Source organism: Ursus arctos, unplaced genomic scaffold (assembly GCF_023065955.2).
Source record: "Ursus arctos isolate Adak ecotype North America unplaced genomic scaffold, UrsArc2.0 scaffold_2, whole genome shotgun sequence".
In the NCBI taxonomy this organism is placed as follows: Eukaryota; Metazoa; Chordata; class Mammalia; order Carnivora; family Ursidae; genus Ursus; species Ursus arctos.
In genome coordinates, this window is record NW_026622874.1 from 62,897,231 (window position 1) to 62,913,774 (window position 16,544).

At 50.3% G+C, this 16,544-nt stretch overlaps 1 protein-coding gene across 1 annotated transcript; it reads left to right on the top strand.

Annotated features, from left to right (window-relative positions):
* Nucleotides 1-340: 340 nt before the first annotated feature.
* On the top strand, nt 341-11,237 carry CD5L (CD5 molecule like). The gene is made up of 6 exons (XM_026487326.4): nt 341-542; nt 3,513-3,539; nt 6,259-6,609; nt 7,818-8,135; nt 8,810-9,130; nt 10,268-11,237. The coding sequence occupies exons 1-6, from the start codon at nt 446-448 to the stop codon at nt 10,270-10,272; spliced, it is 1,119 nt and encodes a 372-aa protein (XP_026343111.3). The 5' UTR covers nt 341-445; the 3' UTR covers nt 10,273-11,237.
* The last annotated feature ends 5,307 nt before the right edge of the window (nt 11,238-16,544 follow it).

Sequence of the window (16,544 nt, forward strand, 5' to 3'; positions counted from 1 at the left end):
ACAAGGACAGGAGAAGAGCAGATCCATGGGCTCAGCCCTCTGTTTTGTGCTGGAAAAGCCGGTTTGAAGGAAAGCCAGCCCTAGATGCAGAGATTGACCCCTTGACTCTGGATTATAGTGCCTCCAAGGGCCACTCAAGATGTCTGCTATGGTCTCTGGTTTCTCTGTTCTCCAGAGGTGGATGGAGCTGGGATGCAGCAGAACCAGGTCAGGACAGCTTGGGGTTTTTTGTAGTTTCCTTTCTTTTTCTGTGTTTTTCTGCCAGTTCTGGCTACCTCCCTTCCTCTGGGGTTATGCTGAGCTTAGCAAGCCCAGTTTCACCAGCTCTGCCCCTTGTGCCCATTGGCTTCTGGTCATCTGGTCATCTGATAAGGCTTCTGATAATGCTTCTGCTGCACACAGGACCTGCCTTGCTCTGTGCTGCTGGCACACTTGGCGGCCAAAGATGACTCTTGCTGCTCCAGGGCCTCCCCCCACCTCAGATTTCAGCTCAGCACGTCCAGCAGCCTGGCTCATGGCTCTGCTATTCTCCTTGATCCTCGGTGAGTATCCCTGCCCCTGCTGGCTGAGGCTTCAAAGTCTCCCCGGAACTTTGATCAGGAGAATGCTCTCCCCGCCCAGCCAGTGAGGATCCTGCTATCTTTCAAGGAACAGCTTCACCTGCTCTCCTGCCTTCTCTGTGTCTAAACTCAAGCCGTTTAATCCATACCCAATTTATAATCCATTTGATCACCCGAATTTTTTGTTTCCCTTTATTTGCACTGACAAATTTATAATAATAGTTTATCCCATTTCCCTTTTTACATACATTTCCCTGAATGTACTCTTTATAAAAAGACAAATGAACTGTGGTTTGCAGCATGTAGAGCAAGAAAAGGAAGAGAACCGCAAGACAGATACCTTTCACAGGTCATACTGTCCAGGTTCCTCTCAAAGGTGTTCCATAGAATGTTTCCCTAGGGTCCCCCAGTTTCTTATCACCCAGATTAATTTACTGTAAAGGGAGATTTTGGAGTCAAAGGGACCTGAGTTTTAATCCTGGTTCTTAGGATTCTTAGCTGTCTGAATTTTTAAAATACCCTCTCTCTCTGGAATCCTTCTTTCATCTGTGAAATGAAGGTAATAGTATGTTCTTCAGAGGTTTGTTAGGAGACTTTCCATGAGATAATGAACTTGGGGCATCTCACAGTGCCTACGAGGTCTTTTCCCTAATCAGTCACATCCATTTTATTGTCTCGATGATCTGATGCGTCACCAAAACCCACGCTAGCACTTCCGTGCTCTCGGTGGGGTGCTGGTGGAGTTCCGAAACACCAATATATCCCCTGTATCACCTGCCAGCTAGTCCAGCTCCATCCAGAGTGTCTTAACACCACTTTCCCTGCTTTCGTTCAGCCCCACCTCCTTCATGAAGCCTCTCTGGCTTGACTACCCATAGTCATCTACCCTGCTCCAGAACTTTCAAGTCCCTCTGGGGCTCTCTCACTTTCATACCTGCATATCGGGCTTGACACACTTGGTTTCCACTGAGTGTACACAGGCTTTGAGCTCTTTACTAGATGTGTGGGGTTATATGTCATATACTCTTGAGTTTTTGACAGTTACAGACAAGACCTCAGTGAGTCTGAGAGTGGCCACATCCTGGAGATTAAGGACATAGGATTATTTAGAAATAATTTGGAAATGAAAAGAAGAAAATATTCCAGAACAAGCTACAGAAATTCTGGAATCTGCCTGAACAACTCTAGACCAAAGCTATTAGCTCCTTCAGAAATATTCCATAAAGGATGCCTGGGTGGCTCAGTCAGTTAAGTGTCTTCCTTTGGCCCGGGTCATGATCTCAGGGTTCTGGGATCGCGTCCCTCATCAGGCTCCTTGCTCAGCTGGGAGCCTGCTTCTTTCTCTGCCTGCTGCTCCCCCCGCTTTACCCTCTCTCTCTCTCTCTCTGGCAAATAAATAAATAAATAATCTTTCAAAGAAAAGGAAATATCCTGTAAGATGCAGGGGTGGGGCATGGCTGTTCTGCAGTTCAGAATGCCTAGGGCCTTGGGGACCACTGATGGCCACAGGGCTCAGTACTCTCCACAGCATTAGAAGGGAGCCTAATGCAGCAAGGATCATCCAGAGGTCCCACAGGGAGAAACTGTGATGTCCTATGATGTGCTAGTGCTTAAGCCTGGGGTTTGGAACCAAATGCTTTCTGACTTGTTGATCAGGAGTCAGCAAACTACAACCCACAAGCTAACAATGGTTTTTACATTTTTTTTAAATAAAAATCTTTATTTTATTTTTTTAATGTTTTTTTTTTATTATATTAGTCACCATACAGCACATCCCTGGTTTTTTATGTAAAGTTCCATGATTCATTAGTTGCGTATAACACCCAGTGCACCATGCAATACGTGCCCTCCTTACTACCCATCACCGGTCTATCCCATTCCCCCACCCCCCTCCCCTCTGAGGCCCTCAGTTTGTTTCCCAGAGTCCATAGTCTCTCATGCTTCATTCCCCCTTCTGATCACCCCCCCTCCTCATCCCTTTCTTCCCCTACCGATCATCCTAGTTCTTATGTTCCATAGATGAGAGAAATCATATGATAGTTGTCTTTCTCTGCTTGACTTATTTCACTTAGCATTATCTCCTCCAGTGCCGTCCATGTTGCAGCAAATGTTGAGAACTCGTTCTTTCTGATAGCTGAGTAATATTCCATTGTATATATGGACCACATCTTCTTAATCCAGTCATCTGTTGAAGGGCATCTCGGCTCCTTCCACGATTTAGCTATTGTGGACAACGCTGCTATGGACATTGGGGTGCATATGGCCCTTCTCTACATTTTTAACCAATGGGAAAAATCAAAAGAATACTATTTTGTGACAGGGAAATCTGAATGTCCACGTCTGTAAACAAAGGTTTATCGTAGCATGACCATTCTCATTCATACTCATACACACACGGGGCTGCTCTCCTGCTACAGCGACAGCGCGGAGCGGTGGTAGCAGAGCCCGCATTATCTGTGATCCCGCCCTTTACATGGAGAGTGTGCTGAACGTGGCCCGAGAGCAGTGCCAGTGACACAGACAGATCCTGCCATTTCCCTGCTCCGTGCTGCCCCCATAGCCTTGCTGTCTTCTGCACCAGGGCCCTTCCCCGTGGCCTCCAGCATGCCTTGCTGTGGAGCCCAGAGGCCGCACACCACCCATCCGCTTCAGGCAGTCGTCAGCCACCATAATTGGCTAGAATAGAAAGCGAATCTATCCGTGCCTGGGGTAGAGCTACGTCACATGGGCTGTGGTAGAATTGGCCTTTGTGCTTCCCAGTCAGTGTCCATGTGTCCTTCAGGGCTGGTGGTTGCAGGAGAAGGTTTCCCTAGGACTGACTTTGGAGGCTCTGTACCCAGCACTCTAGCTGCCCCACGAAGTCTGGCAAAGACTTTCTAGAGACTTGTGTTGTTTGAACAAAGTCTTGGGATTGACTCTATGATCTCACTTTCTTCCTTCTTCTCTCCTCAGCCGTTTGCACTGGACCTGGTCTCTTAGGTAAGACTTTCTGGGGCCCCGAGAGGGAGGCCTCCAAGTTCTGGAGATGGCAAACTTGAAGCTTCCTGGGGGCATGGAGAGAGGCTCTAGTTCAATACAACCTGAGTAGATTTCCTTTCCGCTTTCTCTGTCCACCCGCTCCGTCCTATGTGGGTGGGTTTCCACCTCCAGAACCTGGAAGGGATTTGGGTGGTGTTTCCTGCAAGGGGATTCCCTCCCACTTGGCCTCTGTGACCTAAAACTCTTGGCCACCTCCAAGTAGCGGACGGCTTTGTTTAGGGGCTCAGAAGGTAGCTCACCCCCTTGCCGGCATATCTGGGAGAAGAACTTCCTTTTGCCCTGCTGGGCTCTACCACTTCCAGGTCCCTGCGCCAGCCTGCATGGCTCCTTTTAACTAGAAATGCATCTACGTATGTGCAGTGTGGGGTTTGACCAGCAGGGGCAGGCTGGATTTCAGCCTTCTCTTGCCACCTGTGTGAGGGGTCCTTGGACCACGCACAACCTGCACAGAGAACTGGTCTATCCAGAGGAAGGCTGTGGTCTCCAGACTCGAGGGGGTTGGTTGTGGACCATCAGCTTCTTTTTTTTTTTTTTTAAAGCTTTTATTTATTTATTCGACAGAGATAGAGACAGCCAGCGAGAGAGGGAACACAAGCAGGGGGAGTGGGAGAGGAAGAAGCAGGCTCACAGCGGAGGAGCCTGATGTGGGGCTCGATCCCATAACGCCGGGATCACGCCCTGAGCCGAAGGCAGACGCTTAACCGCTGCGCCACCCAGGCGCCCCGGACCATCAGCTTCTTATACATTATCCCATTGGTCTTTTTCTCTTGATGATAGAGGCTTTACCAGAGAGGGACAGCCACAGACTCTGCAGTGAACATGGGGACCCACACCAGCAGGATGTAATTCATTTCTTACAGCATTGCCGCCTTGGGTTCTCAGTCTAACGATCAGATTACATGGTCTTTTTTCCTGTGGTGTCCAGGGCTGTCCTCGCCGCTGGTGCAGGGACCATGGCTCTACAGCTTTCCCACAGTCCAGGTCACTGCTCCTCTACCCCCAGCCCTGCTCTCGAGCTGTCAGCCCACAAAGTAGGCTGAGGACACTGCCCGGGAGGCAGCTGTCCCGATGGCCCCTCTGCCCTTCTCTCTGGCTTTCAAACCTCTTCTCAGCTGAGTTTCTTTGACACTGAGGTTGCTTCTTTCTTTCATATTTTTTCTTTCTAAGGGGTGTTCTAATCCCCCTTTCCATGGAAAATAAAACTCATTTAAAGCCAGAATTTTACAGTTCAAAATCAGATAACACGTGCATGATCGTGATAGCTAGTGTTTCCTGGAGTACAGAATAATGCCTGTCTAAACTCTAATCTTGCAATGCTATTTCTGGTGACTCTTCTTGAGTTATATTTATACCCTGTAAATGTAGGTGTGCAAGAATGAAAGCTTTTCTTAGTTTTCTGTAGTAAAATTTAAAAATCCCTTTCTAGCCTCCATTCCTCATATTGCTTCCCTCAAAACACACATGGAAGAAAAGGAGACACAAAAACAAATGAACAAACCAAATGTCAACTTCCAATGCACTCTAAAATCAACGAGCTCAGTGTTTTCTCACTCAGAAACTTCTTCTGGAGTTGATTCCGGGTTCTAGGGAGTTTGTGCAGAGCTGAGGCAAGGTAGATGGTGGAAGATCTGGTCCTCCAAATTCATATTCCATTCTTGCAGGTGACTGAGTCACCCACATGTCCATGAGGTCATAGGTGACACTGCTCATTATGGGGTATGCCATAGACCAGCGATCACATGTGGCTCCTCCATGTGCCCCAGACCTGTCTAGACCAACAACCCCATTCCATGGAGGCATGGCCCATTCAGCTCTTCTGTATCATGTTGTCACTCGGGGGCTGCCAGAACCCTTGTGGGGTAGCCCCAGACCTCTTAAATATAATTTCCTGGAGGGCAGCAGTGCTCTGGGTTCATAAACCAATACCTACAACATAGTATATGTTCAACAAAAGTGTGTTGCTTTATAGGCTCTTCTCTGCTCTCCCACCGCCATCTCCACTCCATGTCTGTGTCTTGGTGGAAGAGGGAGAGGATTTGCATCAGCCTTTTCCACCCTCAGAGTTATGGTCGGGAAACAGAATCATGTTCTGGATTCCTCAGAACATATCTGGAGGCTCTGGAGAGGCTGTCTCCTACCCCAAGCCCTAGAACCCTCTAGACTAAGAATCTGACGGGTCAAGGCTCTGAGCCTTCCTTCACCCACTGCTCTTTGCATTCCTCTGAGCTTGGTTCTTGGACATAGGAAGATGTCATGAGAAGCAGCAAGGATGGGTAGTGGGGGATCATGAATATTGGGAGAGAAAGAGACTCAGCTTGTTCAGCCCAAGTTATATCTAGACAGCCTGCCTCAGTCCGGCTGCCACAGGGAGAGACAGAGTCAAGAAAAGACAACACAACAGAGCATATCTCTACACTTACGTTCTGACCTGGGGCTTCCACTGCTTGGCGGTGTGAGCATACGTATGTAGTGTCTTGAAGCGGAGTTTCTTGGCGGGGTAAGTTAAGAATGGAGCCGAACTGGAACTTAGGAATGGGGTCCTGAAGCTCCTCTTCCGCCACTTCCCTTTTAAGCCCTCCTTTCTCAGCCCTCAACATCCCACACCCTCTGGGAGTGGTGGAAGAGTTCCGAGATGCCTGAATTCTCTCTCACCCTCCAGATGCCCAGCCAAGATCCCATCCCTTTGGCGGGTCTTCGTCCAGAGTGCGGGTGGTGGGAGGTGGCCACCGCTGCGAAGGGCGGGTGGAGGTGCAGCAGGACGGCAAGTGGGGCACCGTGTGTGATGACGGCTGGGACAAGAACGATGCAGCTGTGGTGTGCCGGGAGCTGGGCTGTGGAGCCGTCAAGAGGGCGATCAGTGGTACTTCGTTTGGACCACTGACGCAAGAAGATCAAAAAATCTTCATCCAAGAATTCAAATGCAGTGGCATGGAAGAGAGCCTGTCTCAGTGTGAAAGGGAGGATTTTTTCGACTGCACCCACGAGGAAGACGCAGGAGTTGTGTGTGGATGTAAGTACTATAGCCCCACGCCCTGTACCACCCGACCCGCAGGCCACCCTCCCCTGTCTTTTTTTTTTTTTAAAGATTTTATTTATTTATTTGACAGAGATAGAGACAGCCAGTGAGAGAGGGAACACAAGCAGGGGGAGTGGGAGAGGAAGAAGTAGGCTCATAGCGGAGGAGCCTGATGTGGGGCTCGATCCCAGAACGCCAGGATCACGCCCTGAGCAGAAGGCAGATGCTTAACCGCTGTGCCACCCAGGCGCCCCCACCCTCCCCTGTCTTAACCGCCACTGTGCACTTCACACGTGGCTAAGCAGCTCCTCCCTCTTTGTACCTCACCCTTCTCCACCGTGGGCCCTGCAGAGGAACATAAGAGCCTGCTTCTCTCCTCCACACATGCACGCACGCACTCCCAGATCCATGCACCACTCAGTGTTGGGAGAAGAGTATAACCCATGTCTGGAGCTCGGAGTGGGGGGGAGGTATGAGGAAGAAAAGAGCCGGCAAGGTATGATGTACGTTTCCTGGTTTTCGCCCCTAAGAAAACCAAGTACGACGCGTGATTTCCAGCTCTCAAGGGTTCCACCCATGAAAGAGTGGACAAGAGATGCTCTTAGGAAACCAGCACAACGTTTTGCCTTCTGTGCATTAATAATCCCCTCCCTGTATGCACTTCCCAGTAGACTGTGATTTGCCAGAGGGGTTGGTCCTTATCTGCTCTTTGTCACACTGCAGACTGTTCCCAGGGAAGCAACCAATAAATCTTCGTGCCTGATGCTGAGTTCTCACTCCTACTTCTTAGAAAGACTGAAGGTTGGGAGCACTAGGCCATGATACTTGGGTGACAATGCTGAAAATGAACCAGGATTTTTTAGGCTCGGACACACTGTGTGTGTTACTATTGCATCTTATTTTTTAAAAATCTATGCAATCCTTCTACTTGCCTCTTATGAGGAACAAATGAGAATACGAATGAAAATAACTCGAAAAACTAAAAATGTTACAGAAATAATTAATTCACTTGGAACTGAAAAATGGCATTCATTCCATTGATTCACGCATCCGATGCTTTCAACAAGCATCTACTGAGCAACGCTAAGCACTCCAGACACATTGTACTAAACACCGAGAAGAGAGGGACGTGCCTGTGGAGCTCTATTCTGGGAAGATTGTGTTCTTGCTTGAACAGACGCCCCCTCTTTCCTTTCTCACAGTCCCACAGACCGTGCGGCTGGTTGATGGCCCCAAGCGCTGCCAGGGCCGAGTAGAGGTGAAGCACCAAGGGGAGTGGGGCTCCGTGTGCAAAGCAAGCTGGAGCTTTGCAGCCGCCAAGGTGGTGTGCCGGCAGCTGGGATGCGGACGGGCCATACTGACCCGGAAATGCTGCAACAAAGCCACCCAGGGCCAAGGGCCCATCTGGCTGAGAAAGGCATCATGCTCAGGAAAAGAAATCAGCCTTCAGGATTGCCCTTCTGGGGTTTGGGAAAAGAGCAACTGCACCCACGATGACGACATGTGGGTGGAATGTGAAGGTAAAGCCCACGGGTCCAGAGACTAGATTCATTCATCCATTTGGTTGAATTGGATTCCATTTAAGCAATGTCTTCAGAGAGCTAATCGTGCATCAAGTGACAGTGACAGAGTCTCATCTAATAGTCTCATCTATTTATTTTAGAGAGAGAGCACAAGTAGGGGGAGGGGGAGTCCCGAGGAGACTCTGCTCTGATCATGGAGCCCCATGCGGGTCTCCGTCTTACAACCCTGAGATCTTGACCCCAGACAAAATCAAGAGTTGGGCACTTAACTGACTGAACCACCCAGGCGCCCCTCTTGTATTTTTCAAACACTGACAACAATGCCTCCCTCTGTACAGGAAAGTGGTTTCAGGGATAGTAAGTGCTGGGTTACCGTGAACTACTAGTGTATTGAATTCTGCATGATGGAGACAGAGCACACCACTCCATGTATTGTTGAGCTCTTCAATTTTAAAAAACTATGAGCAAATCACTTATTAATATTAGGTTTTTATAAATTAGACACAGAAGTGGAAAATCCCAGTTAAGGAAGGGACCTGGGCCACACGGTCAGGCGGAGAGAAGGGATGTAGACATGGAAACTCAGTGGAGGGTCTCACGTGCTGATGGGATTTGAATGTAGGGGTTATATGCCTGCCTCCCTCCGCTCTCACTCCCTGCTGCACCTGCAGATCCCTTTGAACTGCAGCTGGTGGGAGGAGACAACCGTTGCTCCGGGAGGCTAGAGGTGCTGCACAAGGGCGAGTGGGGCACCGTCTGTGATGACGGCTGGGGAGAAGAAGCGGACCAGGTGGTATGCAGGCAGCTGAGCTGCGGGGACCCCCTCTCTCCATCTGCCAAATTCCGGAGAAGATTTGGCCCTGGGGTCGGCCGCATCTGGCTGGACGACGTTGCTTGCTCGGGGAAGGAGAGGTCCCTGGAGCAGTGCCCACACAGGTTTTGGGGCCAACACGACTGCAGCCACACAGAGGACGTGGCTGTGGTCTGTGCAGGTAAGTCCTGGGGCAGAGAGTTCATGGGGATGGCATGGGGGGAGGGGAGGGATGGGGTCTCCCACCAGGCTGGTCACCTACTTGACACTTACTTCAAGGGATACAAGTGAGGCATTTGGGCAAGAAATAGAAACAATGATGATACTAATAATAAACTCCATACTGTAGACTTACCGATGTGAGAGCGGGACAGGTTTTCAAAATTACTGGATCAACACCCTCGTGTTAAACATGAACGAAGTGAGAATCAGAGAAAATAAACAACTATCCAAAATCATAAAAATTGCTTTGAAACGATGGGGCAGAACTAAAGTGACCTGTCCTGACTCTGAACTCAAGGGTCATTCTCCCAGATGACCCCAACCCTCACACCCCAAGTTTAAACTATGGGAGACGGTCCCACCTCATTCTACCTGATGTCACTCCATGGGTTCTAGGTGCACCTGTGGAAACAGGGCTGGGCTAGGGGGGCTCTTTGGGAATGCCCAGGAGACAGGCTTTCCAGACAGTGGGGGGGACCTTAGGCCTCTTCAGGGGAGGGAAGGAGGAAGCCCTGCCCCAACTTGAGCCAGGAAATGCAAGCTGAGCCCCTGGGGGCTGAAGCCCAGCTTGGTAAGCAGGGTGGGAATGCAGGGCTACTTGGCTTAACCACGCTGCTGTGGGGCCGGGGGAGGGCTGAGGTTGACCAAGGGCTTGATGACCAGCTAGTGCCCAGAAGAGGAGGGATTTGGTCATGGAGGACTACAGTTTGAGCCCTGGTGCTGCCATTTTGAGGGTCTGTAATCTTAGACAGTCCCTTAACTAGTCAGGACCTCATTGTTTCCATTTGTAAAATGGACAGACCCCTGACCGCAAAGAGTTTCGTGATTGTGTGAGAGTGAGACGTGTCCATCTAGGTGGACATGTTTGTGGCAGCTGGCTGAGTAAGCCCTTGGGATGCTGCAGCTGAGTCCAGCTTGGCTCACGTTCGCACAGGACGTGTGTATGTTAGGGTCTGGGAGGGCCTCTCTTTCCAATTCTGGGGCCCAATTGTCTTTCTTGGCCTTGAATGAAATGAAATAATGGCCTTGAGCTTGAATGAAATAATCCTTTTTGACACGTCCCCATCCTTACTGTACATTCTTCTTCTCTTTACAGAATAGTGGCCTGGCCTACCTGAAGCTCGACCCAACCCCCACAGCCTCCAAGTGTCCCCTACTTCTCATGGACCCTGATTGGCCCGGCCCGAGCCCTGGGCTGCAGGCTGTACCCACCTCCCGCCCTCCCCCAGCAGGCATCTGAACTCCGTGCCCTGTCTTGCTCTGGAGACAAGCGCTCCCGTCATTGCCTGGAGATGCGAGCTGTTGAATGCCCTCTGCCAGGGAAGACGAGCTCACGGTCACCATCTCCTCATCGCAGACCCCTGGCACCGGCTCCGACCTGTGCGGCCTCTTCTCACCCTGCCTGGGATCCCCAGGCTGGTGCTCTGACCCGTAAGGGCCATCACTGGGCATCATCTATGTCTGTAGAGAGCATGAAAGGAACCAGACCATTACGTGGAACTTGGAGGGAACCTTTGAGTCTTTTAGCTCTTTTTCTCATGCTTGGAGTGATCCCAACAATTGAAAGCACCTCACTGCCCTCTTGCTTCTCAGTGATAGCGCATTCTTTCAGGAGCAGAGCAGCGTCCTGTAATCCTAGACGCTTTCACGGTACTTGGAAGCGATGCCCCCCCCCCCATGAATGCCTGCAGTGAAACCCCTTTGTTGATCCTCCATCACAGCTAACCAACGTGGTTGCCTTTAATCAAGAAGGGTCTCACGAATGCGTTCTAACCGATCCAAGGAAGCGTGTTGGTGGTGGGGCTGCCTCTGGAAGGAGGGGAGGCCGAGGCCAAAGGAGGTTGGGGAGGCGGGCGCTGTGCTTCTTACCAATCAGATGACACCACTTACCCTGTATCCCGTCCGACACTGGCACCTGCAAGCCTGAGGCACAGTGATGCTAGGGAGAGGATCGGGACTTCGCTCTAAAACTCGGCAGCCTTGGACTGTGAGGCTAAGCTGAGCACCTGCTGTATGCCTGCATTTCCGATGCCTAATAAAGCGGACCACACGGTCTCTACAGCTGCTTCCTGGGCAGGGCGCTTGTCTTGCCGCCGGGAAGCAGGTGCGCCGGCTCCTCGTGACAGCCTCTGGGGCAGCGCTGGGCAGAAGAGAACCTGCCGGCAGATGGGGCCAGCTCTGTTACAGAGCCCTGTCCTCCTGTCTGTCCCCTAGCATGGGAACGCAGAGCAACCAGTCTCCATAGTAAAGAAGAGAAGGCCTTGACAAACTTGCGGAGATCTACCCTGCTGACTCAGAGAGTTTGCCTTTATCTGAGCAGCTCTCTTGACCTGATGAGTTCTTCCTGACTTTCCGTACAGACTAGTGTCCTGTTCCCTTCACCCCACAGTAGCTGGAACCCCGAGGTCCACTGAACTGCCTGCACCGGGTCATCGAAAAGCTGTTTTATCCTCAGTAGAGCAGACAGGGTTGGAATGTTACAAAGGAACTTCAAATTCCCCTTAATTTCTATATTAAAATTACATTTGTTTCCATTCCGGAAAGCCCCCTGAGACCCAATCAGATACAGTAAGAGCTCTTAGGACAGACAGGATGAATCCCACCCAGAAATGAGAGCTGACAGCAGCATCAACAGTTAGCGTCGCTGGAGGAGAGCAAATTGCGAAGCTGACCCTGACCCGTTGTCGGGGCCGAGTGGTGCCCACAGTGGGCACGGTTAAAAGAGAGCATCAGCCTGAGCAGACTAGCGTGTGACCCTCGCTGCCAGTGCTTAGACACCACTGCCTTCCTGGACATGCCATTGGTGTCTCCCTCTTGTCGGAAGACACGCCAGCCGGCCCTGCCAGCCCGGCCCTGTCCAAGTACCGCTCCCCTGGCGCTCTGCATTCAGGGGGAGTGCTGCCTGGTCAGGCCAGGGATTGTGAGCTGCTTTACACTTCTCCCCCAAGAGACCCTCCTGAGACCCTTGCCAGGTCCAGACGCTTAGGCACGCTGCCCTCCTGGGCCCACACATGTGCAGTGTGCACCCCTTCATCTGGCCTGGAGCAGACGAGCCCTCTAGGCCCATGTGGCTGGGGACCGGCCGCAGGCACCTGCAGAGTTTCCAATACACAGAGGACTCCCACCCTGAAATTCCCCCAAGGCAGCAGCGACGGGTTTGCCACACTCGGTGCCCACCTGGACTTGCTGCCCGGCAGGGTCCTGGGCCTCGCCAGCCCACAGGGCTCCCAGATCTGTCTTAGTAGAAGACACTGTGGGCAACCCTCGGGCCTGCTCGGACAGGCAGGTCACTCACTCTGTCGTCGGTGGAATATTGTCCCCGGGTAGGTGAGTCAGGGCTTGAAGCTGCATGCGGCTTGTGACCCTGCTTGTCCCGCCCCTTGTCACTGCACACACACCTTCACGCAGCTGGGGCAGCTGGGGCATAGTCCCCCGTAGAAGGGGGCCAGCCCCTGAAGTCACCCTGAGCCAGCTGCAGATTCACTGCCCTCAGGCCCCTTTTGGCACCTGCTGCTTTATGGTCCCCGGCTCCTCCAAGCCACCAGGGCTCCCAGGTGTCTCTCCTAGGTAGATGGGGCCATGTGGCCAGTTCTTAGAACGGACGTGACACCTTGCCACCAAGGCCATTGACAGAGCTTGCCTCCCCCTGCTCTCTCTCCGCGTCTGCTGGCTTGTTAGGGAAGACCCCAGAGACACACGGGTGGGCAGAGCCACCCGAATGACTGGGTGGTGGGCACCTCACCCAGTCTCTGCGGACGATGGCACGATAAGAAACAAGTAAGACCTGTGTCAAGCCAGGGAGAGGTTTGGGTGGCCCATTAAAAGCACTCAGCCTACTCCGACTAACACAGACATAAACAGTTTTCACAAAACCCATGACATTTCTTCAGAGCTCACCGACAAACTCTGAGGCACGCTCCGCTTCCTTGGAAGCCTCTGAGTACCTAGTACTTGGTGCTCACCAGGGGGTGTGCCACCTGCCACACTCATAATATTATTTTGTATAAAGTAATCGTATTTTATTTCTGACGGTCTTCTGAGCCCTCTTGTTTTTAAACTATACCCAACATGTCCACTGCAGACATTCTGTGTGTGTGTATTTTTGGACTTTATTATTGTTTTTTAAGAGCAGTTAGGTACCCAGCAAATAGAGAGGAAGATACAGAGAGTTCCCACCCATGCACAGACACCCCCCCCCCATTGCCAACGTTCCTCACCAGGGGGTGCATTTGTTACAAGCAAACTGCTTTGACGTGTCGCCACCCAAATCCCATCGTTTACACTGGGGTTCAGTCTTGGTGTTGTTCTACGGGTTTGGGCAGATTCATAAACATGTACCCACCATGCCAATGTCACGCAGAATAGGTTTATCTCCCTGAAACGCTGCTGAAGTCCTCTATGCTTGCCTACCCCTCCCTCCCTCCCCCCAGCCCCCGGCAGCCACAGATCCTTAACTGTCTCCCACAGTTCTGCCTTTTCCAGAATGTCCTAGAATTGGAACCACACCGTACGGAGCCTTCTCAGACCGGCTTCTCTCATTTAGTGATAGCCTGTAAGCTTCCTCCGTGTCTTTTCATGGCTCGATGGCTCATTTCTTTGTAGTGCTGAGCAATATTCCATTGTCCGGAGGGACCCCAGCGTACTTATCCTTCACTTACACAAGGACCTCTTGGTTGCTCCCAAGTTTTGAAAACCATGAGTGAAGCTGCTATGAACACCCATGGGCAGACTTCTGTGCGGAAATGTTTTCAACTCCTTTGGGTAAAAACTAAGGGGCATTTTAATTTTTTTTATTTTTTTATTTTTTATTTTTTATTTGTTTTGATGTTTGCAACTTTATTATTTTTTTATAATAATTTTTTATTATGTTATGTTAGTCACCATACCTAAGGGGCATTTTCAAACAACACAGTCCCGTGCTCCTGGCCACAGTTGATTGGTACCACGAGTGGTCGTCTGTCCCAAGCTGGACGGATCAGCTCACCCCAGGAGATGGGAACCGTGACTGAAAGTAGCTGGACTTGGAGCAAATCAACCCAGGAGCTGTGGGTGACCGTTTTCCGCATGCCGGGCGGATCAGAGAATGAGAGGAAGCCCTTCCACGGAGACACGCTAAAGGCACGGAACAGAGGAACACAGATGAGAGCGAGAATCCAGACAGCATCTTCTGCCTCTGCTTCCTGTCTTTTTCTGGAGTCCAACTGCATGCCGCATGTTGGGTTCTCTGACAAACTGCTGTATGCTTATCATACACATTTTATGTATAGATATATACACAGATACAAATATATATGTACATTTTTTTCTTCCAAATCTTTATTTAAATTCTTGTTAGTGAACATACGGTGCAATATCGGTTTCAGGAGTAGAACTCAGTGGTTCATCACTTACATACAACACCCAGTGCTCATCACGAAAAGCGCCCTCCTTGGTACCCATTCCCCATCCAGCCCATCCCCCACCCACCTCCCTCCATCAACCCTCAGTTTGTCCTCTGTCGTTAGGAGTCTCTCGTGGTTTGCTATATATATTATACATTTAAAATTTTGATTGAATTATCCCATTGGTTTTTGTCCTGCTAACCAAAATATCCCTAACCAATTTTCTTGTTTAAAATTAAGACAGCGACAGTTTACTCATCTTGTGTAAAGTTAGTTCGATGAGCCCGTTTGTTCATGACTCAGTTCTCACTGCACTTACAGCATCAGGTTACCTGTCTGAACAGGCGAGGGCCAGGACCTGTAGCCGAGATGCCCCTACGACACAGGCAGGGGGCTGTGCGTCCCAGTGCTAGCCCTGGTCCAGCTTGAGGTCATGACCACCCTTAAATCATCAGAAGCTGACACCCCTCCAGCCATGTCCCGTCCGGGCTGCTCTCTCAGCCTCTTTCCAGGCGACATCTGAAGTCAGTCTATTCTTGACTGACTCAGTAGACCCAAACAACACCAATGTCCCTGCTGGGCTGGTGGACGCTCAGTGTGGACGAGGCACGGTGACAGCCTGGAAGGAGGCTCGGTCTTGCTAACCCGGGAGGAGAGAGGGAAACATCGGTCTCTGGGTGGCCCTTCTGTTGGACTCTGTCTCTGTGAGAAACTCCACATGAATTGTGACCCAATACATCTCCTCTGTAGTAGTGACAAGACTTATCCCCGGTGGTTATCCCAGAGACACAGGGAGGGAGCCCTGTCATGTCAGAAAAGCAGGAGGGAACATTGTTGGTGGGAATGCAAGTTGGTACAGCCACTCTGGAAAACAGTGTGAAGGTCCCTTAAAGAGTTAAAAATTGAGCTACCTTATGACCCAGCCATTGCACTACTGGGTATTTACCCCAAAGATACAGACGTAGTGAAGAGAAGGGCCATATGCACCCCAATGTTCATAGCAGCATTGTCCACAATAGCTAAATCGTGGAAGGAACCGAGATGCCCTTCAACAGATGACTGGATTAAGAAGTTGTGGTCCATATATACAATGGAATATTACTCAGCTATCAGAAAGAACGATTTCTCAACATTTGCTGCAACATGGAAGGCACTGCAGGAGATAATGCTAAGTGAAATAAGTCAAGCAGAGAAAGACAATTATCACATGATTTCTCTCATCTATGGAACATAAGAAGTAGGAAGATCGGTAGGAGAAGAAAGGGATAAAGAAAGGGGGGTAATCAGAAGGGGGAATGAAGCATGAGAGACTATGGACTCTGAGAAACAAACTGAGGGCCTCAGAGGGGAGGGGCTGGGGGAATGGGATAGACTGGTGATGGGTAGTAAGGAGGGCACGTACTGCATGGTGCACCGGGTGTTATATGCAACTAATGAATCATTGAACTTTACATCAGAAACCAGGGATGTACTGTATGGTGACTAACATAATATAATAAAAAAACATTAAAAAAAAAAAAGAAGAAAAGCAAGAGGGAAAACACTGGAGGTGATCCTTGGTTATCTGAGGAGAGAGAGGGAAAGCCTGAAAGCATGAGTGTAGAGGAAGCCTTTTTGGTGAAGTCATAAAAAATTGTGGTTCCTGTTTGCTTAGGACAGGATGGCTGAGGTCTGCTAAGGGCCAGTCAATCTCTGTTAATAATTTTTAGTGGACACTTCCACTCCCAAAAGTGTCCTGGTTTGGATGATAAAATTCTGTGTTCATTTTAGCATTGAGGGATGGTTAATCCTTAAGAACTGTATTTGAAAAGATGGAGATGTATGGAAAGTAGGGTGTTGTTGTCCATAGCTCAACACTGTCTTTCCCCCAAAGAGCAAACCCCCAAGGACCCAGCAGGTGGATGACGTGAGTCTGATTCCGTCTCCCTCCCCTAGGTGTTTCCCCCACTACTTCTTCAGCAGGACCAGCCAGGAACCTGCTCCGGGGGAAGA

Excerpts from the sequence above, each read along its gene's own strand:
- CD5L (XM_026487326.4), top strand. The coding sequence starts at position 446 with ATGACTCTTGCTGCTCCAGGGCCTCCCCCCACCTCAGATTTCAGCTCA. Across the intron at positions 6,610-7,817 it reads CGCAGGAGTTGTGTGTGGAT|TCCCACAGACCGTGCGGCTG; the intron begins GTAAGTACTATA and ends CCTTTCTCACAG. Across the intron at positions 8,136-8,809 it reads CATGTGGGTGGAATGTGAAG|ATCCCTTTGAACTGCAGCTG; the intron begins GTAAAGCCCACG and ends CTGCACCTGCAG.